The sequence below is a fragment of the Mesoplodon mirus genome (genome assembly GCF_964341445.2).
Source record: "Mesoplodon mirus genome assembly, chromosome: 3".
NCBI lineage: Eukaryota > Metazoa > Chordata > Mammalia > Artiodactyla > Ziphiidae > Mesoplodon > Mesoplodon mirus.
Window position 1 is genome coordinate 105024904 of NC_138978.1, and position 26461 is coordinate 105051364.

At 47.3% G+C, this 26461-nt stretch overlaps 1 protein-coding gene across 1 annotated transcript in view; it reads right to left on the reverse strand.

The window, feature by feature from the left end:
- Positions 1–2475: 2475 nt before the first annotated feature.
- Positions 2476–26461, reverse strand: part of KCND3 (potassium voltage-gated channel subfamily D member 3) — a 222352-nt gene continuing 198366 nt past the window's right edge. The window contains exons 3-8 of the mRNA XM_082616187.1: positions 14107–14269; positions 7034–7135; positions 6610–6699; positions 5078–5134; positions 3640–3887; positions 2476–2912 (exon numbers count right to left, since the gene is read on the reverse strand). Coding sequence (XP_082472313.1) covers positions 2711–2912; positions 3640–3887; positions 5078–5134; positions 6610–6699; positions 7034–7135; positions 14107–14269 — 862 coding nt within the window. The 3' untranslated portion in view covers positions 2476–2710. The remainder of the gene's footprint in view (positions 2913–3639; positions 3888–5077; positions 5135–6609; positions 6700–7033; positions 7136–14106; positions 14270–26461) is intronic.

The following is a 26461-nucleotide window of genomic DNA, read 5'->3' on the forward strand; positions in this document are numbered from 1 at the left end:
AGATGAGCCATTTTCCTGTGTGAACTGGATCTCTCATCTTTGGCTAAGGCTACATTGGGGGATGGAGATGAAGGGGTTAGTCTAATAATGGTGGTTTAGGAACTGGTGTAATGTGGGATTTGGAAATGAAATTGAAGAAATACAAAACATTCAGTTCATTAGGGTCAAGAAAATGGAAAATTATTTGGGACACGATTTTTTTTAATTTCATTAATTTTTGTGGGAACCACTAGTAAGCTCCCCTGGTGCACTACCAAACAGGTCCTGGGTTGGAGCAGTCATTATTCTAACTCTGTGATGACCTGTTCTTAAACACAGGCAGTTCATATGTGTGTGTAACCATGTTCCTATTTACCTCTTTATCCTTTACCCCATTCAGTTCCTATGATATATACTTAGAAACTTAAACCTTGTTTAACTTTGTTCCATTACCCATTCTTTCAAAAGAAAAATTCCTTTTCTAGTCCTTTGCCTGCCCTCTAAATGGAGTCCAGCCCAGTCCTCTGCCTTCCCTAATGAGATATGTGGATGACGTGAATGGGATTAAGTATGCAAGTGTGTTTAGGTTGTTGTGTGTTTGTGTGTACACATGTATTCCGCTGTAATTGTAAAGCTTTTCTGCCTACTTACACCATAAGCTCAGAGGGCCAGACCACCCCATTCTCGGGTTAGGGGGAAATCCTTGAGGCCAGACCCAGAGAAGGGACTCAGTCAGTGGTCAATGAGGATAGTGTAAAGGAGAAGGCTCCGTCTCCTCTGCCCTTCTGCTCACCTTCTGGTTAGGTGCCACCTCACATCCCTTTGACTTTCTCCTTCTACAGGGTCAGTAGAGCTGGGGTCATAGGGAAGCCCACTGAAGGTGTTTTTAGGTTCCCAGCTAGTGAAACTCTTCTGGATGGCTGAAGTGGGCAGAAAAATTCTTGGTCTACCATTAAACAGCTAACCACTAAGCTGTTGAATGGATAAAGAGTTCCCAAGGAGCTCCTGTGGCTAAGAGTCCAGGCTAGAGAGACTGCAATAGGGAAGTTGGAGATTGGGGAAGGCCGAAAGGGCCTGGTCACTAACCCCAAGGCCCACCTGCTCTGCTAAAAGCAGTGAAAATTGATTGGATTCCAGAAATGCTGTTCCCAGCCCCATCAGGATGCAAACCACTTGCACAGAAATGTGTCCAGGTTTTCCAAGAATAATATTCACTTCCTCACTTGCAGGGAGGTGATCAGGCTTCTCCCCCATTTCAGTTATCTTCAGGGACATCAGGCCTGAAGACTCTTCAGATCTCAAGGCATCATTCAGACCAGATAAGAATCATCTATAATCTCTTACTTGATTTCACTCTTTGGAGCATCCTTCATGAGGCACACAGGCTTAACCTTCTGCAGCCTCCGTGGGAGTTGCCTCAGGTGTGAGATAAGTCAAAAGCTTGGTCCCCATACCGCTGCCTTCTCTGCGGGAAACTGCTCATGGGGCCTCTTGTCAGAGCTCTGGATGGGCTTTATGGTGGGTCCTGAAAGAAGGGTACAGAGCAAGGTGCCACAGGGGCTGGCTGCAGCTGGGAGCCCTGGGTTCTTCTGTTCTCTCTTCACTGGCACACACTGGCATTGACTGTGCCTCTCTGGTGCTGGCTATTTCCTTTTCCAAGATCCCAGTGAGATAAATGTGGCCATTCCCTTTCTTCCCCAGAAATGGAAACTTCAAACAACACCAGTGGTTCCAACCACAAGGGAAGCACTCTGTTCTTTAAGGTGGACTTCCCGCATCCCTAAACGCCCATTTTTGCTTTATTCTTTTCTCTTTCACCACTGCATTCACGTCCTTGGCACGAGTCTGCAGGTGCTTGGCAGTGGAGAAGCCTTTACTAACATGTCTCAGGATCACTGGGGTCCATGTGGAGACAGACGGCTGGACACAGAGAAAAACAGCCAGGGGGTGAAGCAGAGAGGTACAGAGACAAAGGAGACAGGGGCAGACAGAGGGTGAGTGTTGCTGTGTGGTCACGTGGCAGCTCTGTGCAGGTCAGCTGGGCAGTGGGGCCCAGGCTCAGTCGACCTCACCTACCTGGGGGAACGGAGAGAGAACTCAGCAGTAACTGACTTCTTAGCCTAAAAGCTTTTGCTATAAAAGGAGAAAAAAAAAAAAAAAACCCTCACAAAATGCATTGTTTTGGTTCAAAGGTATTGGGTCCATGGAGAAAAACATTTCACAAAACTCCGTTGGTGTTTTTGTTTTCCACCTTTTCCCATGAATAAATATTATCCATTAAGAGCCTTGAAAAAGGTGCTTAAATACACAGTGTTATATTTTCTTCCTGTTTTGCATGTGACAACTCGGCCTCTGTGCTGCTCTTGGTCTTGTATTTTCCTCACTGGGGTCTCCAGAAACAATGGTTATTTGGTCTGAGGCTCCCCCCTCCGGGCCCTGTCCTGGCTCGCAGCTTGTACTCGCACAGTCCCATCCCTACCCGCCCCACCCTCCCTTTCCTCTGGCCCCTGTGCAATGCAGTGGCACAGGCCTATGTCCACGCTAGCAGCAGTGAACCTCAGGTGCCCCTTTGCTGCCTCTTTCTCCTTCCAGGCACAGGTTTCAGTGTTGGGGGTGCAACAGGGTGGGCAGAAATAGTGGGGGAGGGGGAGGGAGTGGTCACAGTGGCCACCCACCAACATGCCAGCCCCCTTCACTCCCACTACTCGCACTGGCCCTCTGTCCAGTGGTTTTACAAGGCGGAGACCTTGACAACATTGCTGGCTATGGCAGGAATGTTCGTGTTGGAGCCTGGGCTGGCAGGGGGTGGCCGACCTTCCCCCTCTGGGGTTAGCGCTGGGGGAGTAGGAATGCTGATGATGGCTGTGGTGATCTGGGATGTTTTGCAGTTTGGTCTCAGTCCGTCGTCGGCTTTCAAATTAAGGCTGGAACGACTGGGATAAAAAAAGAGTGAGTTGATGATTGTTCGTCTTGCTAGTGTCCCAAAGTTTCCTTGACCCTCTACCTGTCTAGCTCACAGTAACTGGGAGGTGATTTGGGTGTCCCTCCATCTCTGCTTTTGGTAATCGGCCTGTAATTATCCATTCTGATTATTATTCCTAAACTACCCCGAGTTGCAAAAGTCATGTATACTGGGCTTTGGAATTCAGAGTATACGTTTTTCCCTCCAGTGGATTTTTTTCCTATCACTTGTGGCATTTGATTTTGGTTTCCCTGAATTCCTTGCCACTCATTGGAGGTAGTGGAAAGTGGCCTACATATAAGTAGTCAGTCTATGATTCAAAATCAGCCTGGGATAAGCCGAAATTTCGTATAATTTCACAATTGTGAAAATTATTCTTGAGAAAACAGTCCATTCTTTGCCGTAGGGTAGGTCATCTATGGATTTTTGTTGTTGTTGTTCTTATTTTTTCTGGTATCTAACCCCACATTGGGCCTACACCTGCTATAGTATCCTCCAAAGCATATGAGGGGCCTTTGGGTTAACTTGCAAGGATGAGAAGGAAGGTGGGGGGAGGAAGGTGAGGTGAGGGGCTCATGCATTAGATAAGGAGGAGGGAAGGCTGAGGACCCCCAGGGGTCTCCTAATGCTGAGAGCCTTTCACTCTGTGAAGGGAGCGTCTCAAGCCTTAGGGAGTGATGGAGATGGGAGCCACCCACCTGGTAGTGAGGGAGGGCTGCTCGCTGCCCTGGATGTGGATCGTGCTGAGCTCTTGCATGCTGCGCAGGCGGGTGGCCGGCAGGTTGGAATTGGGCAGGTGTGTGGTTTTCTTACTACGACGGGAGCAGCAGGTGGTCGTGAGGCCCGGGTGGCTGGACAGTGAGGGACTTCGTGTGGATGGGTAGTTCTGCATTGAACTCTCCATGCAGTTCTGCTCAAACATCTGTTCGTCTATAAACTCGTGGTTCTGTGGGAAGCAGAGGGAGAAGAGGTAGGAGAAGGAGGTAGGAGGAGGAGGAGGGGGGTGAGCCCCCGTACCCTGTATAGCTGCCTGTCTCTGTTCTGGGCCTCGGGAGAAGGGCTCCCAGCTGCCTGGAGCACAGATAAGGACATGGGGGATATCCCACAGGCGTCAAATGAAAGAAGGAGGAGATTCCTTCCCTGGTCATCAGACTGGAGGACGGAGACTGCAGTTGTGAAATCATGATGTGACATTTCACTTTATCTACAGCTTTGGCTGAAGGGATACGGAGGACATGGAGGGACTTAGTGGCATCCTCAGAGCTAGAAGCAAAGACTTGACTGACTTTGCAGGCTTTGACAGGATCTTCTGGTGGTGAGGGGGGGCAGGGAGCAGCAGGTAAGGAGTCACTAACTATGGGTAGTGGGTACGCTGGGTTGTCTTTTCTGGATTTACTGGGTGAGATCCTTATGAATCCTGGGCAAATGTGAGACATAAGTTTTTAAAGGCAATGGATTATTCACAGTATTGGGAGAGCTTTGCTCTTGAAGGCCAATGCGGTCACACACTCAGGGTTATGATTGCTTTTGATTACTGGTTTTTTTCCACCTGGTTATGGGTATGGCTCCTTAATATACCTAAAGGCACAGGATTCCCTAAGTCAAGTGTAAGCATGGGAAGGGGATGCTAACAGACTCCTGACGGAGGCCACCAGGATGGGGCGGAGTGGAGCCCAGGATAACTAAAATATGGCTGTTTAGACAAGGTGACTAAACATTTATGCCATGAATGGTCTGACCAAGGCTGCCAGAGTGAGGAGGAAGTCTGAGGAGAAGTAGCATGAGAACAGAGTTCAGAGAGAGACCAGCCCTGACAGCCAATACCAGGAGTTCCCATAGAGCTGGGCGGGTGGCACAGACACATGTGGTACATGGACACCCACAAGATACCAACATTGGTGCCATGTTCCACCACCCCTCCAAGGCCCTGGGGAGGTCAAAAAGGGAATCAGAAAGGCACAAAAACCCTGGAAGCCTGAGCTGGTACTGGGTGTGACAGCAGAGGTAGGATAAGCCCAGAAGAATCAACAGTACATGCAGAGAACCAGACCGGGGGGGGGGGGTGAGCAGAGGAGACTCCACAGACTCAGAAGAACCAGAGGTAAAAACATCAATTGAAAGTTTTAAAAGTTATACCTTGATGGTGGAGGTTCGTACAGATAACAGGGGATCATCCACAAGATAGGACAACCCCTACAGGACAACATGCCAACAGAAGATAAAAACACCATTGATTGTACATTCCAGCATTCCCAGGCTCAGTTTTGACATTCAATCTCTCAATCCCAGCATTCCACCCTTCCGGTCCGACATTCCATCCCTTGCTCCCAGCATTCTTTCTCCTTTGTCCCAACACTCCACCCCTTGAGTCCAACATTCCTAAAATCCAGCATTCCATCTCTTTAATCCCAATATCCCCACAATCCGACATTCTTGCCTTCAAATTCAGCATTCCACCCCTTCAATGCCAACATTCCATCTCTTCAAACCCAGATATTTTCACCCATATCCTTTCAACTTACACATTCCACCCAGCACATGCAACTTGGAAAGGGCAGTTGGGTCCAGGCCTATTTCTTTGGCAAACTCTGAGTCTTTGAGAGAAATTCTAGATACGCCTATACGGTTCTTGACACTAAGAAACATTGGATAAGTCCTGGAAACTAGGGTTTTCAGAGTACCTTCCCACATTGGAAGCCCTCACTGGGTTCAGCTGCCATCCACAGTGTCCACAGCTGTCCATACTAAGAGTCACCTAACATCTACTTCCCGCATATCTGGGAGGCCAGGATATGGAACACTGAGAATTAGACAGTTCCTTCCTTAGTGTGCTGAGCCCTGACCATAAGCTTTTTGGGGAAGGAGGTCCTAGAAAAGAACAAGAAGGAGTTTCTCTTTGTCTCTCTTTGGTTGTCCAGCCTAACTTCTCCTCCCTCCCTACTATTCCTAACACTTTTTGCCAAGGCTCCAGGGTTGACCCCACTGCCCTTCCTTTCAGTCTGTTGGTGAGGCACAAGCATCATTCCACATTCCAGCTGGGGCACCCTAAGCCATGACTCATTTTTAGCAATCAGCCTTTCAGAATCTGAATTCCCTGGGAATTGCAGGGTGACTGAGATGGGGTGGTACTGGTAAAATCCCTGGCTAGAGAAATATATGCACTGCCTCGTTCATTCACTCTCTCCTGTTCCAAGTGGAATGGAAGGAGAAAAGGGACCCACAGATTGCATAAACCTAGCCCCAGGGATAGGACAAAAACTGACATTCTTCTCTGCTGTCCTGTAGTAATCTAGTATAAATTCAGCCCTAGCTCTGAAGAGGGATGCCCATCAGAACTGAGAAACTGATAGGTAGAGCCCTTAGGCCTCAGTAACTAAGACATGGGCTGTGAGGACGGATGTAGGGTGTGTGTGGAAAGACTGGGGGAATGGCCTCCTCTGTGCTGCGGGCCTCCTGACCCTGGTGACTTTGCCCCACTCCTTGGGGTCTTCCTCCTGAGGGCTGATAGAGACCTCATCGGCTACTCTTTGGGTCTAAAGGGGAAAACTTTGACTTCTGAAGCCTGGGGTGAGGACGTGAGGACAGAGTTCTCACTCTGTAAGTTCTGACCTCAGAAAAGGGTCAGGGGTCAGGGATGAGAAGGGAGGTGGCACTGGGCTGGGACTCACAGTGGTTTTCTCCAGGCAGTGCAGCAGGTGGTGGTGCTGGCTCTCGATGAGTGAGGTGGTCTTGCCCATGTGCCCCTCTTCCGGGGTGCCCTAGGAGGAAAAGAGGAGAGGCTGAGTATAAAGCTGCTGACTCTCCTTCTCTCCATCTCCTTCAACTCTCCACAGTAGGGGAGGGGGAACTGGAAAAATCTGGATGAACCAAATTTTAGGGTCACCCTAGACCATGCTAGCCTTTGGCTGGGAGCCCTTGAGCTAAAGGGGGTTTAGGGGTGATGATGAGAACCCTATGGAAGACGTATGTGGAGGGTGGCTGCTACCTGGGGAAACTTTGGGGCTTTGGGGTGGGAGTGCTGATGCCCCCAGGAAGAAAAAGCAAGCCCGTCCTCCCCTCCATCTCCCCACCCCAAGTCCCCCAGGCACCTACCATCAGCTCCAGTGCCTCATTGAGGAGTCCATTGCGCTTGCTGTGCAGGTAGGCATTGGAGCTCCCTGTTTTGGCCACACGGATCCTGGCAAGGCGGGCCTTCTGTGATTGGCAGAGAGAATAAAAGAGTGAGGGAGACTGAGAGAGAAAAAGACAGTGAGCCTGGCCAAGCCAGCTACAGTGGGCTGTCCCAGCAAGGTTGGGTTCCCAGGTGATGTCTGATGAAGGGGAGGAAGCTGCTTCTTCCCCGCTGCAGAGATCTCTGTTTATAGACCTGAGACTGGGTCAGAGAGGCTGTGACCCCCCTGTGCAGAGTGAGCATGGTCATGATCAGAGTGCCTAGGGGTTTCCACTTGTCTCTCCAGCCTGGGTGTGATCCTGGCCAGGGAAATATCACTCATCAAATTCCTCCCTCCTTCCTCACCTTTCATGACCTTTATCCATTCTACTGAATGCATTGGGGTATTTCTCATCTCAGACTGCAAGTTCTTTAAAGGAGCCCATGTTATAGCTCTCCTGATTCTCTCCTAGGGTCCAGTGCAATTCCCTGCATACAGCAGGTGCCCAAATACCAGTTAATTATAAGCAAAGCAAGGAGTGTGTATATGTGCCCCTCAACCCCTTCCCCTCTTTCTATACTTTCCTCAGCATTCAGTACTAAGGTGGTATATGTTTTACATAGTTATCTTGCCACTGTCTCTCTCCCCACAGGAATGTAAACTCCTTGAGGGCAGCGGTGTTTGTTTTGTTCACTGATATATCCCCAGTGCTTGATAACTTGTAAATCAATAGAAGAATTTACAATTGCATGTCTGTCTTTGGGATGTGTCTATACATGTATATTTTGCTGTGCATGTCTGTGGGAACAAGTGTAGGTGCGCGTGTGTGTGACAAGGGGCCCAATGTGGGTGTGAGAGAGGAGAGGACGGAGCACATTTCCATACGCCACCCTGGCTTTAGCTGCGGCGACTGAGAATCTCCCAGCTCCATCCTTGGAAGCCTTCGGCAGTATCCTGTGCGAGGGTCGCATGGTACCTCAACCATGCAAGCTCATCTCTCTTGCTTGCAGAGGCAGTGGGAGAGGCCGGACACACTGCACAGGCTGACTTCTCTTCTCCTTCCTAATAACCATAATCAGTGTCACCATGACAGCGGCACAGCCACAGTGTGAGGCCTAGAGGAAAGAGGCTCTGGGAGGGAGGGAGAAGGGACGGGTAGAGGGCTTCCTGCTGGTTTAAAAAAAATTGCAGCTGCATGTTTGGGCTCTTGTGGATCTAGACCCAGCTGCAGGAAGAAGAGCACACTAGGCCTCACAAACCTATTCCGGGGCAGAGGGGTCCTTCCTTCTGCCTCTGGGAAAATCCACATTTAACTTTTGCATGGACTCTGAACAGAGGAGTCCTTGGAAAATTGTGGCAATTTAAATTTCTTGTGACCTTCTCCCCAGCATGGAGAAGTGTCCCCTCCAAGTGTCCTACTGGGCTGGCTCATCTGCTACAAGGAGGCCAGGGACTTGGATTTAGGCTGTCAACAGAAGCACAAAGAACACACGATAGCTATTGTTCCCTGGGAAGTCCCCCTGTGACCACTGTGTCCTTGCAGGGACAATTCAACGACCTCCTCTGGTTTTTAAATATGGCAAAGAGGTCAGCACTTGAGCCTAGAAGATCTGCCTGTAAAACTGAGGAAGAACTCTCCTCTAGTCGGAGAATAAAAATAGGAAGCAGGGAGAGAAAGGATGGTAAGTAGCCCTACCATTCCTCTTCTCTCTGAGCAAAGAACATGCATTCCAGGTACAGGACAGTTCTCCTTCCTGGGGATCCTGCTCCAGCCCTCCGCTCAGGTCAATGTCTACATTCAAGCAAGTTCTTCATCATTTGAGGATGTGGCTATTATTGCTCTGGGTGAGTACTTGGTGTTGGGAGCTGCATATGGAAATCCAGTTTTGTCAAGCTCATTTTAGCCTTATATAATTTGATTGCACCACTTACAGCCAGACCATTCTTGTATCTGGGGTCTGTCTTCATTACTTTCTGGAGATGAAAGATTCTCCTGCTCTCCTTTGTGGCACTCCTTTTAATCTCATCTTACCCTGGGCACTATTAAAGCACCAGATTGTCATAACAAATGCACTATATCGTTTAATCATTTCCCACACAGGATAAAGAGGTTTGCAATGTATTTATAGAACCATAACCAGCATATGTAATTTGGTGAGGACTTTTGGCTTGACTTTGAGCCCCTGAGGGCCAGAGCCTGTGACTTATGCATATTTTTATCTTCAGCACCTAGCACAGAGCTTCGCACTGAGTATTTGCTCAAGCAAGGCTTGTGATGACCCAGGAAGGAAGATGAGCCTACATGGTCAGTCAGAAATCCATGTTAATAAAGCCGTTGTGATGGGCTCAGTCCTTGTGTAGACTGGTCAGCCTCCTTCTCTTCCATGAACATGAGTACAGTGTAAGAGTTCGAAGAATGTAGGGATCATCTAGGCTATTTTATTTTATTTTATTTTATTTTATTTTTTAGGCTATTTTAAAGACAAGGAAATGGAGGATGTGAGAGGAAGTGACTTGTCCAGGGCAAGATTTCAGCTCAGGTCTTCCAACCTCCCAGTGCTGCTTCCATAACACCCCTCTCCTCTTTCCCTGAATTTCAACTCCATTCAGACAAGTTTTCAACTTGATTAGCAAAGCCCAGGAAGTTGCATTTTCAACAGCTGTAGACATTCCAGGGCTGGAGGAGAGGTTTGGATGGAGGATTCCGCCACCCTGGGCACAGTTCCAAGTTCAGGCTAATAAGCTCAAGAATTCTGTCAGCCCCGAGAAGCGTTTCACGATGAAGCACTTCCTAGCTATCTGGCTGGCAGGTGCCCTTGGACCATGAGTATTGACATCTCTACCCTGGGAGAGGCAGGAGAAGGAAAAAGAGGGAGAAATGGAAAAGCCAAAAGAGAACATGGGCAATTGCACTCTTAGGCATTTATCTCAGAGAAATGAAAACTTATGTTCACACAAAAACCTGCACATGGCTGTTAACAGCAACTTTATTTATAATAACCTGATGTCCCTCAACAGGCAAACTGTTAACCATAACTGGGATGCATCCATACCAGGGAATACTGCTCAGCAAGGAAAAGGAATGGACTATTGATACACACGACTTAGATGAATCTCCAGGAATTACATGAAATGAAAAAAGCCAATCTACAAAGGTTGCCTACTGTATAAGCCCATTCATATACTATTTAAAAAAATGAAAACGTTTTATAAAGGGAGGACAGATAAATAGTTGCCAGAGGTTAGAGACAGGGTAGACGTAGAGTGAGGGGGGTGTGGTTATAAAAGATATAGTGGGAGGGACACTTACGGTGTTGGAATTGTGCAGTACCTTGACTGAGATGGGGGATGTAAAACTGCATAGGTGAGAAAACTGTATAAAACTTCACACACACACACACACACACACACACGGGTACAAGTAAAACTGGGGAAGTCTGAATAAGATTGGTGGATTGCAGCAATGTCCATACGTTGGATATGAAATTTTATAACTACATGTGAATCTACAATTATTCCAATTAAAATTTCCATTAAAAATGTTCCCCTCTCTCTGTCCACTGCTAGACCTCCTTACTTGATCTCCAGTTCACTTGGCTTAGAAAACCCAGTCTCTGCAGCAAAGAGTCGTGGAATTATTTCAGTAATAATCCCAAGCAAATCAGTCACGATCGGAAAGGATGACAACTTTTGGAGCCTTTCCCTTCCACCTGAGGCACATGGGCTGGAGCTTACCTTCACAGCTCCTGAGTATGTGGTCTGGGCTGAGAACTGTCATCAGGTCCCCTAACCCCCTTCCTGTGCCATCTCTCCATTCCCCACTAAGTTCCCCAACCTGCCTTCCTTGCCTCGCTGTGACAGACCCAGTGCTGGAAGCAGGCAGTATTCTTGTGTTCTTTTTCTTTTCCTCTCACAGGAAGCCTAAGGTGAAAGAGGCAGAGCTGAGCCTATTGTGAGGAGAGACAGTATCCAGGGGAAGTGAGAACACTGCAAATATTTACTCTGTTTTCAAGGGAGAGCAAAGAGGGAGAGGGAGGAGGGTGGGAAAGGAGGCAGAAGGGAGGGAGTATCATCCTGAGGGGCTAGAGGGAGGAAGAAGCCTAAGCTGATTCCTTCTGGATCTTAATCACACAGGATGACCTTTGTAAAGTTCTGCAGAGAAATGGTCCCTGTCGTATTCTTTGTGGGGGCAAAACGCCAGCAGATGCGATGCTCTAAGAAGTAGGTAAGGGTGTGAGCCCGGAGGGGAAGGGAGCGCAGGAGTGGCTGAAGCACAGTTTGAGTGGGGGTGTTGTGAGCTAGTGTGTGAGCTGAGGACACCTTGGATCCTCACTGCTCTTCAAAAACCCTGTGTCATGTCATGGCTATTGTAAATAGAGCTGCAATGAATATTGTGGTAAATGACTCTTATTTTTTTATTTTTTGCTTTATAACAAATTTAATCAGTTATACATATACATATGTTCCCATATCCCCTCCCTTTTGCGTCTCCCTCCCACCCTCCCTATCCCACCCCTCCAGGCTAAATGACTCTTTTTGAATTATGGTTTTCTCCGGGTATATGCCCAGTAGTGGGATTGCTGGGTCGTATGGTAGTTCTATTTTTAGTTTTTTAAGGAGCCTCCATACTGTTCTCCATAGTGGCTGTATCAATTTACATTCCCACCCACAGTGCAAGAGGGTTCCCTTTTCTCCACACCCTCTCCAGAGTGAAGTAAGTCAGAAAGAGAAAAACAAATACCGTATGCTAACACACACACACACACACACACACATATATATATATATATATATATATATATATATATGGAATCTAAAAAAAAAGGTTCTGAAGAGCCTAGGGGCAGGACAGGAATAAAGATGCAGACGTAGAGAATGGACTTGAGGACGGGGAGGGGGAAGGGTAAGCTGGGATGAAGTGAGAGAGTGGCATGGACATATATATACACTACCAAATGTAAAATAGATAGCTAGTGGGAAGCAACCGCATAGCACAGGGAGATCAGCTCGGTGCCTTGTGTCCACCTGGAGGGGTAGGATAGGGAGGGTGGGAGAGAGATGCAAGAGGGAGGGGATATGGGGATATATGTATACGTATAGCTGATTCACTTTGTTATACAGCAGAAACTAATACACCATCGTAAAGCAATTATACTCCAATAAAGATTTAAAAGCAAAAAAACAAAAACAAACCCTGTGTCAGCCCTTGCCCAGTGCTGGGGGGGGGAGGGGGAGGTTGAGGTTGCTATAGGACCCCTGGCCCTTCAGGGTTTTAGGCTCCTTGATTTGGAAAGGAGATCCCAGTTTCTCTCTGCCCCTTTCTTTAGGACAGCATAATGAATTTAGATATTGTTCACATTTGCCAGCTGACTTGAACGGGGAAAAAGATAAGACTTCTATCTTGGCCAAGTAGCACATGAAAAGCTGCTCAACATCACTAATTATTGGAGAAATGCAAATCAAAACTACAATGAGGTATCACCTCACACCAGTTAGAATGGGCATCATCAGAAAATCTACAAACAACAAATGCTGGAGAGGGTGTGGAGAAAAGGGAACCCTCTTCCACTGTTGGTGGGGATGTAAATTGATACAGCCAGTATGGAGAACAGTATGGAGGTTCCTTAAAAAACTAAAAATAAAATTACCATATGATCCAGCAATCCCACTGCTGGGCATATACCCAGAGAAAAGCATAATTCAAAAAGACACATGCACCCCAATGTTCATTGCAGCTCTGTTTACAATAGTCAGGTCATGGAAGCAACCTAAATGCTCATTGACAGATGAATGGATAAAGAAGATGTGGTACATATATACAATGGAATATTACTCAGCCATAAAAAGGAACAAAACTGGGTCATTTGTTGAGACGTGGATGGATCTAGAGACTGTCATACAGAGTGAAGTAAGTCAGAAAGAGAAAAACAAATACCGTATATTGATGCATATATGTGGAACCTAGAAAAATGGTACAGATGAACCAGTTTACAGGGCAGAAATTGAGACACAGATGTAGAGAACAAACGTATGGACACCAAGGGGGGAAAGCGGCTGGGGGTGGGTGTGGTGGTGTGAAGAATTGGCAGATTGGGATTGACATGTATACACTGATGTGTATAAAATTGATGATTAATAAGAACCTACTGTATAAAAAATAAATAAAATAAAATTTAAAAATTAAAAAAAATAAAGCTGAATACTTAAAAAAAAAAAGAAGAAAGCTGCCCCCTGGGTCCAAGAACCTTCACCAGCCAGATGCCCTAAAAATGCAGAGAAATGACATTTGGCTGATAGGGTGAGGTATTCTGGGTAGAAGGTGGCGGCCAGTTATGAAAGGAGGCTTCTGTCTTGGCACCAAAGTCTTCAGACATCTTTCGTCATCCTGTGGTGAGAGGGCACTCACCCTGCCCTGCCTTCCTAAGCCGTGTTCACTGGACATCACTGAAAACTTTTCCAGGACCCATGGTTAATCTCCTGGCCGTCAATTGCAGTTCCGTGCCTTATCCTACGACACCATGAGGTGACTAAAGCCCGCTGTGCCATTTGTCCCTGAACTCAATGGCCTCAGAATGTCCTCCTTTCAGAGTATTCATTTTTCTTTTTAGCAAATTTATTTTTGTCACTTTGTTTTGTATAGGCTATTACAGAGTACTGAAAAGCAATTATGCTCCCCAGTAAGCTCTTGGCTGGGAAAGGGAAGAGTCCGGGCACTACCCAGAGTTGATGGCTGAGATCTTGGAAGAGGAGCCAGGGCCCACGGAAACCACACAGAATATCTTCTGAAAGGGGGAACACCAGCTTGTGGATAATTGAGGGTTTGCTGCCTCGTGCAGCTGTCTGTGGCTGGAATGCAGGTTACTGGTAGGTAGGAAGGCACCTGGCGCTGCTTTACCTTCCAAAGCCAGAGGCCATCTGCGCAGTGATTCTCCCAGGAGCTCCTTGTGACAGCGACACAAGGCCAAGAACACCCTCTCTGGTGCTGCCTGCCCCCTTCCCGGGTCTGAGGCTTACCTTTTGGGCCCTGCGTTTATCAGCTCTCTGATTCTGGTGGTAAATCCGGCTGAAGTTGGAAACGATCACAGGGACTGGCAGGGCAATGACGAGGACACCGCTCAGGGAACAGATGGAGCCGAAGATTTTCCCTGCAATCGTCTTGGGCACCATATCTCCATATCTGAGAGACAGAAAGAGAAGTGGGTGTAAGGAAGAAGGGCCATTTGGGAAATAAGTCAGGCTTCCCTGCCAATCATTCACTCCTTCATTCAACAATTGTTTAGAGTGCCTACTGTGTGCCAGGTACTGTGATACGACCCGGGAGTGAACAAAATAGACAAGATCCTTATGTTCACGGAGCCAACATCCTACCAGGGGAAGACCGTAAAGTGAATATATAAAAACATTGTGACTTCTGGCTATTTCTATGAAGAGAACAGAGATGGGTGCTGTGCCAGGTTGGGGGAGTGTGGTCAGGAAAGGCCTCTCTGAGGAGGTAACATTTAAGCTAAGATCTGAAGGTAAAGAATCCAGCCAGGCAACAGCCTTGGGGAAGAGTGTGCCAGGCAGCGGGAACAGAAAGGACGGAGGCCCTGAGGTAGGAAGGGCTCAACCTGTTCCAGGAACATTGAAAGGGCTAGCAGGGCTGGCTCACAGGGTGGGTGGCGGGTTCTACAAGAGGAAACTGAGGCGGCAGGTGGGGTCCAGACCATGCGGGGTCTAGTGGGCCACGACGAGGAGCGTGGGTTTCATCCAAGTGCAAAGAGGAGCCATGGATGACTGTGAAGCAGAAGAAGAACACAATTTTTTTTTTTTTTTTTTTTTTTTTTTTGCGGTACGCGGGCCTCTGACTGCTGTGGCCTCTCCCATTGCGGAGCACAGGCTCCGGACATGCAGGCTCAGCGGCCATGGCTCACGGGCCTAGCCGCTCCGCGGCATGTGGGATCTTCCTGGACCGGGACACAAACCCGTGTCCCCTGCATCGGCAGGCGGACTCTCAACCACTGCACCACCAGGGAAGCCCCACAATTTCATTTTTGATAACAAAAACGATGAATAATAAACCGCCTTCTATTCATGTGGAGATTTATAATTTCCAAAACACTTTTACACATTTGCCTCACATAAGCTCCATGAACCCTGTGAGCTTGGAACCCCGATCCCCATTGTACAGATGCAGGAACTGAGGCTCAGAGGCATGAAGTGGGTTGTCCACGTTTGGGTACGCCTGGGAGTAAAACACACTCCTCTTGCTCTCATCTCTTTTCTACTAGCCACGCTGTCTTAGAGGGGACCATGAGCTCCAAATCGCAGCCCCTTAAGCCGTGAAGCCACTTTGGGACAGTGCCGGCTGCCCCAGGCAAGCAAGCCAGAGCCTCTCTCCTCCAATCAATAAGATATGCTCCACAGTGGTTAAGTGTTTAGCCTCTTCTTTATTGAGATAATTTAAAGGCCAAGTTAAGAAAAGAGCTGTGATGACTCCTTTGGCCAAAGCCAGAAACACCATCTCCCCGCCTCTGTGCCCTCTGGGTGTCTGGAGCAGAAACTGGCTTAGGGTGACCAGAAATTGTTGCTACTGAAATTGTCAGGCTCCAGGTCACTTGTCCTGAGGGGCCCAGGTGTTCTGGGGTCCAGAGAGGCTGTGGAAAGGGATGGGGGAGCCATTTCAGAACTATGAAGTCCTCACCTCCTAACATTAAGGGCTTTGTGGAGGATGTGCAGTGATTGACACATACTTGGCAAGTGGATGAATGATCTCATTTAACCCTCTCAACACCCTATGAAGTTGGCTCCTGCTTTGAGGACCATCTTCCTTCTCCTTGTGTCCAGGCCCTTTGTTCTGGCTCAAGCTGTCTCAGTCACGCCACCGACAGGAAGGCCTGCGAGAGCTCCTTCTGGGAACTCTGATGCTAGGTTTGCCTTCTCTGCCATGATGCTCAGGAGTGGCTTCCGATGAAATGGTCAAGAATTTGGCTTCCAAAGTTGGACAATATGGGTTCAAGACTCACCCAGCTCCATCTTAAAATAACTGTGTGACCTTTAGGCCTCAGTTTCTTTGTCTCGAAAATGAAGATAAGAGTAACCTAGGTCATAATCCTATTGTGACGTATACAGCTCTACAAACAATAAATACTATTACTTGTACCTAGACAGTCTGAAAACCATGATCTCTGTTGCCGAGAAGCTGTTGCCAAGTTCAAATCATCCCAGCGATGAAGAAAAGGGGGCTGCCCTGGAAGTGAATCATGTTAGCTGGGGTTTTCAGATGACATGATTGAAAGGTGGACATTGGGTACATGACCATGGGTGAAAACAAAGCGTGGCAGGAGTATGTAAGAATAGCGTCAGGAAGGCTTCATTTCAGTGATTGAGGTGGTGAAAAATGCTAAGGACAGCAGGAATGTTGTTTCATCCACTGGAAGGAAAGCTGTGCCTACTGCTAGGCAGATGGTCTGCTGGAAACAGATGACAGAGAGAAAGCTGAACAACGCAACTCCCATGCGCTCTCTGCCTTCTCCACCGAGAAGAACATGCTTTATCTTGGGAAGGCCAGGACAAATGTGGAAAAACAAAGATCCAGAGCTTAAGGTAGGGGAGGGGAGAGCAGGTGAGTGGCCAGCTGTCTTCAGTGGATTCCCATCACAGGCCCACCTGGATCCTACCCCAGGAGACAGGAGGAATGTGCAGATGGTGTTATAGAACCACTTGCCATGATGGCTGAGAAATCATGATGCAGCAGAGAAATACCAGGAGACTAGAGATGGAACACTGCTGTATCAATATATTTAAAGAAAAGGAAAGGAGGTCTGAGGAACCACAGACCAGCAGGCTTGGCTTCCATCAGTTCTGCCATCCAGCTGCGAGCAGAATTTGAGAGTGGATTGTTAAGCAGACAGCGTGAGAACACTTGGAAAATAAGCTGCACTCGTTCACTAAACACACATCTTGCCAGATGACCCTTATTTCCTGTTTGGAGAGGGTTAACTGGCTGGTGGATCAGGAGACCGCTACAGACCTACTGCATCATCGTTTGCAGCAAGGTGTGTTCTTGCTCCCGTTCTCTGTACCCTGGACAAGCTGGAGGAATGTGGAGGGGACAGCAGTGTGGCTGGCAGGGGCTGAGCAGCCATCTCGAGTCTTCCGGCCCTTCTCAAAGATAAACAACAATGGTCCCAGGACAGCAAAGGAAGTTTCTGGTTTTCATGTTAGAAGAGTCTCCTTCAATGAAAGAGTAAATGAGCAAACGAAATAAAGATGGATCTAAAGTTAGGTCTCCAGTGGTGCATTCCAGAATTTTTTTAACAACTCATGTAAGGCCAGAAGGAGGCAGTGTGGCCTAATGATTGAGAGAGGAATCAGATCTGGGTTGAACCCGAGCCCAAAGTTACTTACTAAATAGTTAAGTGTCCTTAGGGAAGTTATGTAACCTGAGCCTCTACCAATATAAGTGGGTTTTACAAACCTAACTTACAAGGTTGTTGTGATAATTAATGAGATAATTCAGAAGCACCACTTGATGCTGTATCTGGGTAAATGTAAATTCTCTATAAAAATAGCCAGTGTGGTAGGCATCGATTGTTTTGTCTACTAATAACCTACCCCCTCCTAGGAACTGAGCCCCTCCCCTCCCCATTACGACATAAACTCTGTCCAGAGGCGCTGGGTCTCAGAGGAGCTGCCATATTCTTACAAGCCTTCCCCGATGCCTCTGCTCCCACTGGCCACAGATAGTAAATTCAGACTAGGCATCTGACTCAAGCTGGGTCAATGAGTTCTTTTCTGGATTCATTTTTAAACAGCTTTATGGAGATACACTTTAAATACCATAAAATTCATCCACTTAAATCATACAATTCAATGGTTTTTTAGTGTATTTACAAAGTTGTGTTACCATCACCGGAGTCTAATTTTAGAGCATTGTCATCACCCCCAGTAGAAACCGAGCACCCATCAGCAGTCAGTGACCATTGTACACCTCACCCTTCAGCCCTAGGCAACCACTAATCTACTTTCTGTCTCTATGGATTTCCTTCTTTTGGACATTTAATATAAATGGAATCATACAGTATGTGGCCTCTTGCGCCTGACTTCTTTCACTTAGCATAATGTGCTAAGGGTTCAAGGTTCGCCCATGTTGTAGCATGTATCAGTACTTCATTCCTTTCTTACGGCTGACTAATATCTCATCGTATGGATAGACCACATTTTGTTTACTCATTCATCAGTTGAGAGACATTTGGATTGTTTCTACTTTTTGGCTATTATGAATAAACTCTGCTATGAAAACTTGTGTACAAGTTTTGATGGGGATATATGTTTTCATTTCTCTGGGGCTCATGTGGTGAACTGTCTTCTAAAGTGGCTGTGTCACTTTACAATCCCACTAGCTATAAATTAGGGTTCCAATTTCTCCATGTCTTCACCAACATTTGTTGCCATTTGTCTTTTGATCCTAGCTGTCCTAGTGGGTGTGACATGGTATCTCATTGTATTGTTTTTTTTAACACATTTTTAAAAACTGAAGTATAGTTAATTTAGAATGTTGTGTTAATTTCAGGTGTACAGCAAAGTGATTCAGTTATATATATAATATATATTATATATAATATGTATATTCTTTTTCAGATTCTTTTCCCTTAAAGGTTATTACAAGATATTGAATATAGTTCCCTGTGCTATATAGTAGGCCCTTGTTGTTTATCTATTTTATATATAGTAGCGTGGATCTAATCCCAAATCCCTAAATTGTCTCTCTCCCTCCCACGTCCACTATCCCTTTTGGTAATCATAAGTTTGTTTTCTATGTCTGTGAGTCTATTTCTGTTTTGTTAATAAGTTCTTTTGTATCATTTTTTTTAGATTCTACATATAAGTGACATCATATGATATTTGTCTTTGTCTTACTTCACTTAATATGATAATTTCTAGGTCCATCTGTGTTGCTGCAAATGGCATTATTTCATTCATTTTTATGGCTGAGTAATATTCCATTGTATATATATACCACATCTTCTTTACCCATTCATCTGTCAATGGACATTTAGGTTGCTTCCATGTCTTGGCTGTTGTGAATAGTGACTGGAGTGCATGTATCTTTTTGAATTAGAGTTTTCTCCAGATACATGCCCAGGAGTGGAATTGCAGGATCATATGTTAACTCTATCTTGAATTTCTCATTGTGGGTTTGATTTGCATTTACACTGTTGGCTAATGATGTTGGTCAATTTTTTTCTCCTCCCCTGGATTTTTACCCTTGAGATCAGATCAATCTCTTTCTTTCTTTCTTTTTTTAAAAAATTTATTTATTTATTTAATTTATTTATCGGCTGCATTGGGTCTTCATTGCTGGGTGCAGGCTTTCTCTATTTGTGGCGAGCGGGGGCTACTCTTCGTTGCGGTGCGCAGGCTTCTCATTGTGGTAGCTTCTCTTGTTGCAGAGCACAGGCTCTAGGCATGCAGGCTTCAGTATTTGTGGCACACGAGCTCAGTAGTTGTTGCTCACGGGCTCTAGAATGCAGGCTCAGAAGTTGTGGTGCATGGGCTTAGTTGCTCCGTGGCATGTGAGATCTTCCCGGACCAGGGCTTGAACCCACGTTGCCTGCATTGGCAGGTGGATTCTTAACCACTGCGCCACCAGGGAAATCCCAATCTCTTTCACAGAAGTGGAAACTGCAACTAATAAAGCTCTGGAGCTGTTGGCAGACATGCTTTCTGCCATGGGGAAAATCCAGATTGTAGTTAGAAAGGGAGCAGGCTGACAGTAGAAAGAGATGAGAGGTGAAAAGGGAAATCTGATGGAGGTTCGAGTTCCTGTCCTAATTCTTACTGATGACCAGCTTTACTTTTGACTTTCCTGTGGCTTGGTTGTGCAAGCCGTCTTTTGACTCTGCATACTAACAAATTATTGCTTTTGTTTAACCTTCTTCCATTTGGTTCCTATGACAATGACAATGACGATAATGATGGTGATGATGGTGATGATACTGGTGATGATGAGGCTATGACTGATTATTTTTAATCAAGCTCTTCAAATTTCTAAATGACAGCACTACTATGAATTGACGTCTTTCGAAGTCAAAAGGATTTTTAATAGGTTGTAATCGTGGGTGAAATCAACCAGATTAATTTTAACAAAGATAGATAACAACACCGGCATTTTGATTCAAATAATCAATGCCTTGTATAGCTGATGAGAGAGACCAGCTTAAAAGCTATCCAAGTTAAAAATCACTGAGGGGAATTAAGTTTAACATAGCCACCAGTGTAACGCAGCTGCTAAAGACCTAATGCCACCTTAGGCTGGACTGATAGGAGTACATTGCCCAGAAAAAGGGAGTGGGTGTTCAGACTGTGCTCCTTGGTGCAGACCACTTCTAGGCCGCTGTGTGGAGTTCTGGGCACTACATATTGTATAGGATATGATTAACTGGGTCATGTCCAGAGAAGGGAGGGTGGGAGGGTGAATTGTCTGGAAATCCTCTCATAGGGGAAATGATCAAAGGGACAGGATTGTTTGGCCTAAGAAGAGGGGATGGAGAATGGAAGGATGAAAGGGAACAATGTACTGGAGACTGTGCTAGGAACTTTGGCATCACTGGGTGTCACAAAAGCCCTGTCAAGTAGGGCTGAGGAGCCGGTCCTGAGAGGACAGTGACTTGTTCAAGGTCCTCAAGTAGTAAGAGGCAGAACTGAATGGGTTAAAACCCAGGTCAGTCTGTTTCCATTGTCCTGCTCTGTCCGTCACATCCTGCTTCTCCAGGGGAGTGGGTGGTCATGGGAGAGGGCTCAGAGGAGTCAGCTGGCGCTCACCCCCTTCTCAGCATCTCTGCCCGCTCAGTGGTAGCAGTAGAGCATAGCGGTTAAGAGTGTGCACTCTGGGCAGCAGACTATCCGGGGCAAGTCCTGGCTCTACCACTTGTTAGCTGGGTGACTCTTATGCAAGTTACTTCTTTGTCCTCAGTTTCCTGGGACTGATAAAATAATAGTACCTACATCACAGAGTTGTTGTGAGGGATAAGATGAGTTACCATTTGTCAAAGGCTCAATTCTGGCACATATTAAGAACTTATTATAAATGTTTATTAAATAAATCCTAGGCCCAGGCCACTGTCATTTCTCGACTGGACTTCTGCAAAAGCCCCTTAACCAGACACGTCACTTGCACTTTTGTTTCCCTTTAATTCACAAAGAACCATAGTCTTAGAGTGCAAATCCAAGCACATCATTCCCTTGCTCAAATCACTTCAATAAATGTTGGTCGAATGTGTGAGTTAATGAAGAAAACATACCTTTTCGTAATGTTTTTGCAAAGACTAAATTCCCGTTACACAGTAAACGCTCATTAGACAGCAGCTGTTAGGATTGTAGTGACTGTGATGGGCAGTGCCCTTTGTCCCACGGCCCCTCCTGGGCCCACCTGGGCAGGAACACTGAGGTGCTGGAGGTGACAGTGATTCTCTAAGTCCTCGTGGCCTCTATGGCCTATTTTCTCCGTGGAATTTTGAGGAAGGAAAGGGGTGAGGAAAAAAAAATACAGAAAATGTCGTGGCCTAGAAAAAAAATTTTTTAAGCCATAGCCTTATTTCCTTTCTGTCTTCCTGGTTTCAGGCAAATAAGGACTCCCCTCCCCCACCTCCCATCCTGGCTCCGAGGGTGGAGAAACATAAGGGACAAGAAAACCTCTCCTGGAGGTGACATGCCACGTATAGGGGGGTTGTGGTGCTCAGCCCAGACCTAGGACTCACACGCAGCCCTTAGCTGGGGCCAGCGTGGAGCCAGCTGTCTGCTCCTGACTGGGTGGGGCTCAGGGGCTCCCTGCTTCTCTCCCAGCACATCCTCGGTAACCCGCAGTGAAGTCTGGGCTATGGCAAGAGAAGGGAAGCTCACCCTCCTAATATGGAAGGCTAATTAATTTGTATTAGGGCTTAGGGATAATTAAACTTTTTATCTGAACTTAAGCTTCACAAACCACCGGCCTTGTACAATTAACTGCTGCCTTCATTCCCTCCTCCAGGGGCTGAGAGATAAGTGCAAGCCAAGCTCCCCCGTCTGATTCTGTCTTCCTCTCAGGTAGGGGTAAGGCTGCCCAGCTCGTGGGGAGTGCATTCTTTACTGGAGGCCCGGCCACCGCCCATTTGGGGTCCAGCTGCTGGGAGCTCTGACACGGAGGCATGTCCTCAATGAGTTTCTGCAGGAAGGAGGTCTCCGCCTCACTGCTACACCCACTTCTATACCCACCTTCTCCACTGAGATGCCCCTGAACTTGGCTTCCGCCTTTGCTCCTAGAACCTCCAGTGTTGGAGATGCAGATGAGGCTGAAAGCTGTCCTCGTGGCTGGGGTCAGGGTGAGGAGGGGAGTTAGGGCAGCCTAGGCACCACAGCAGTTCCAGTACTCAGAGCCCTGGGGCTGCCTCCTTGTCCGGGGGCAAAGGACAATGGTAGACGCCCCCGGAGGACACAAAAGACACCAGCCTGGCTGATAAGTTCACCCCGTGAGGAACATCTGGTCAGCCCCTTTTCAGGTCCAAATCCCCTCTTACAGAGCAGTACTGCTGTAATCTGTTTTTGTTTGTTTTGAGCTCTTAAATCACGTCAGGTACTGCAAATACATGATCTCATTTGTTCCTCCCAGCAACCCTAAGCAATAGATGCAATGAGTACCTTCATTTTACAGGCGAGGAAACTGAGGCACAGAGTAATTAAGTCACTTGGCTAGCCCACTGCAGAACCGGGACATAGATCAAGCCTCTCAGATTTCAAAGCCCCTACACACATTACTAGTTACGACAGCCCAAAGCCATGGTCCCCGAGGAGCCAACATGGCGGGCAGCAGTCTGGTTAAAGAGCAAGGGGGCACTTCAGAGGTGTCTGGACCTAGGGCAGCCGCCTAACCACACCCCTGCGCCGCTGATTCTCGAGGAGGGGGACTCGGGAAATGAAATGAAAGCTCCGTATTTCTCTTCCTTCCTACAGCGCGTCCCTCCTCCCGCGAAATAAAACCACCACATCTCTGATCACCACCCTACAGCTAGGCACTCTCCTGGGCTCCCCTGCAAAGTGAGCCCCAGCAGCAAGCGAGGAGCCAAAAGGATGAGTTGCCATTTTGGAACCTTGAGGTTCCTCTGAAGACCTTGGGGGGTGGACCCAGAGAGGAGAGCTGAGGCTCAGAGCAGGGGAATCTATTAACAATCACAGTGACAATTCAGTAATAGTTTATTTTTACTTAGCATCAATATGTGCCATTCAATCTTCATAACAACCTTATGAGGTATAATTAGCCCCCTTTATGAGATGAGGAAACCCAAGTTCCGAGAAGTTAACATGCTCAGGATCATCAGCCAATCCAAGCCAGTATTCCAAATTGGGCTTGTCTGACTTCAGAGCATCCTCTTTCTTACTATGCCCTACTGCAGGAGGAGAGAGACGAGCCAGAGGACTTGGCTAGTCCACAGGGGAAAACAGCTTCAAGAAAATGGAGGCACTTTCAAAGTGGTGTGAGCCCAGACACCATGCTGGGAAGCTCTCAGCTGCTAAGGGAGGAGTTCTGGGTTCTGCCGGCAAAGAATCCTGGGCAAGGGGGCATGTGTGAGCTCTCCAGGACTTTGCTGTGGTTGGCCTGCCCTCAGGGGCACAGCCGGTCACAGCTGCAGGCTCTTGGCCACTGGGAGTCTGTGGCGATAACCTCCTTATTTTGCCACCTCAATAGCGATTGTGCTGGGTGACAAAGCTGTTCTTCTAATCCAGCCTTCTCAAACTTTAGTGTGCATCAGAATTGCGTGGAAGGCTTGTTAAAACATAGACTGCTAGGCCCCAACCTCAGACTTCTGATTGTGTAGGTCTGGAGAAGACCTGAGAATCAGCATTCTAACCAAGTTCCTAAGTGACACTGATGCTGGTGATCTGGGACCACACTTTGAGGACCACTGCTCTCAACCATCCTCTCTCCAGAGGTCACAGATCTTCAGACGCACAGAATGTCAGAGCCAGAAAATGGTGGCAGCAACAGATTCAGACCAGTCACTGCACCTATGAGGAGACTGAGAGCCCAAGGCCATAAATCAGTTGAGAGCCGGCCTGATCACTGGAGGAATGCCCTGCCCATCGTGTGTCCTCCACACACACCAACCTGCATGGGCCCACAGCTTCTATCCCATCCCTCTGGATTGATTGATTCATCAAACCCCTGCTGGGTGTCTGCCTTGTGTGAGGGTGAAGGGAAGGGAGGGACCCCGGTGGGGGGGGAACTCAGGCTTGGAGGATGGGGCAAACCCCATGTACATCTCAGCCAAGCTCCCACTCTCCCTTGCTCCTGCTGTCTACACTCTGCACACTGAACTTCTCTCTGCTCCCAGAGGCATCAGGCTCCTCCTTGACTTCAAGCCTTTAACCAGGCCCTTCTCTCTCCTGGGAACTCTCTTTCCCAGGCAACAGCTACCCATCTTTCCAGATGCTGTTCAAATGTCACCTCCGTCAGGCTCTCGAGTTTCACTCATTCCTGTGTCTTTCCATCTCTATCAGACCCCTTACGCCTTTATGCCTTTGCTGTACCTCTCGAAATGGCTGTTTTTGCCATTGGCAAAAGTGTCATCAGAGCACAGGGCTCTCTATCTCTGCATCCCCGGAGCCTGCCATGTTGCAATGTGCACAATAGGGACTCAACACTCAGAGTGAATAAGAGAGAAAGCAGCAACTCTGGTATGTGTTCCATGGACTGTAGGGGCCTCCGGGACTGACTCCTGGGATCAGACTGCAGGCTCCAGGAGGGCGGAGGCTGTACCCTCCGTACCTGGAACCGTGCCTGGCACATGGTAGGCACTCAGGGTATTTGCTGAATGAGTGGATGAACTATGAACAGATTAGCAGTGGAACTGCTGACCCCAGCGGATCAGACCATCAGGGAGCCCTTCGGCTGCAAAACATCTAAATCCTGAATAAAATACACTTTTTGAGGCATTCACGTGAGTTCACGTGAAGTAGGGGAGATGTAATTTACCCCTATTAAAAAGGAACAAACCACAAGGGAAAATCACAGCTGGGAGGAGGGTGCAGTAAGCAGAGGGAGGGACACTGTTGCTCTGAGGGCATGTGCCAACGGCAGCCCGGTGACCTGGGACCCGTCACTGGGAAACTGAACCTTGGCCCAGTGGCGAAAAGGAACTTTCTCAGAGTTTTCCACTGAAGCCAGGCCCAGCACATGGGCTGAAGTGCTCCCAAGATGGTAGTACTACCTAGCTTATGGGCAAACCCGATTTAAATCCTGTCCGGAGGAAAACACCTTTAACTGGGGCCTTCAGGATTCCTACAGATTAAAATCATGGAAATGTGAGTTTGCTTAAAAAAATCACAAGGAAGCAAGGAACCATGAGTGAGAGTCAACAGAAAAAAAAACAAACAGTAGATTTAGACTCCCCCTGCCCCAACCAAAGAACTTCAGATGCTGGAATTGTTAGATGCAGAAGAGTTACATATGGAAATAATTTTTTTTTTCAAAATAAAGGATGGAATCAAAAAGATGAACCACAATAGACCAGTATCAGGAACCACCACGCAGATATGAAAAAGAATCAAATGGAGCTTCTAGAACTGAAAAAGTGAAATGCTAAAATTAACTATGACTGAACATAATACCTTAAACCGACTGGTTATCCCTAACGAGTTCAGCTTCTGGAGTAGACCTCGTCTCCTCTATCTAATCCTTAAGCACCCTCATGTTGTCACTTGGTCCAAATAGTCCTCCTAGCTGAGTCTATTCCTATCATGACTAGTAGGAGGACAGTAAAGACCAAGGAGCGGCCTGCAGCAGCCATGTCACCAAAAGAGGTGATCGCTGTAGTCACATCATGGTGCTGAGTGACGCTTGATTCCTGTAAAGACACAATCCCTTTAGCTCACACAGCTCCCGGGAAAGAGACACTAACATGGATGAAAGCATAGAGGACAAGCAGACAGCAAACCAGTGTTATAACTAGACAGGACTGGTGCCAGCCACCTTCGTATAAAAACCTGGGAAGGAGATGTAATCACATTCACTACTGTTCTCCTGTCAATGGGAAAATATTCAAATGAAAATCAGAATTTGGTTGTTTCTGGTGGCATTTCCTCAATACCCAGTCAGTGGTTCCCTGCTCTCTAAGTGGGCTTGCTCCGAGCGTGTTCTGCAAGGACATTTATCCTTTGGAAGGAAGAAGTCGAGGGACCACCCTGCCCTGACTGGACCCAGCTCTGGGGACGAGCCTCTTCAGACCTGGAGGGGGCCCGTGACCTGACTCAGGGCGCCCGTGGGCCGGGAGTCACCTTGGCACAGTCAAAGTACTAGCCCCAGTCTTGACGGGCACGCTCTTCTGGAAATTAGGCCTTGCTCATCCATTCTCCG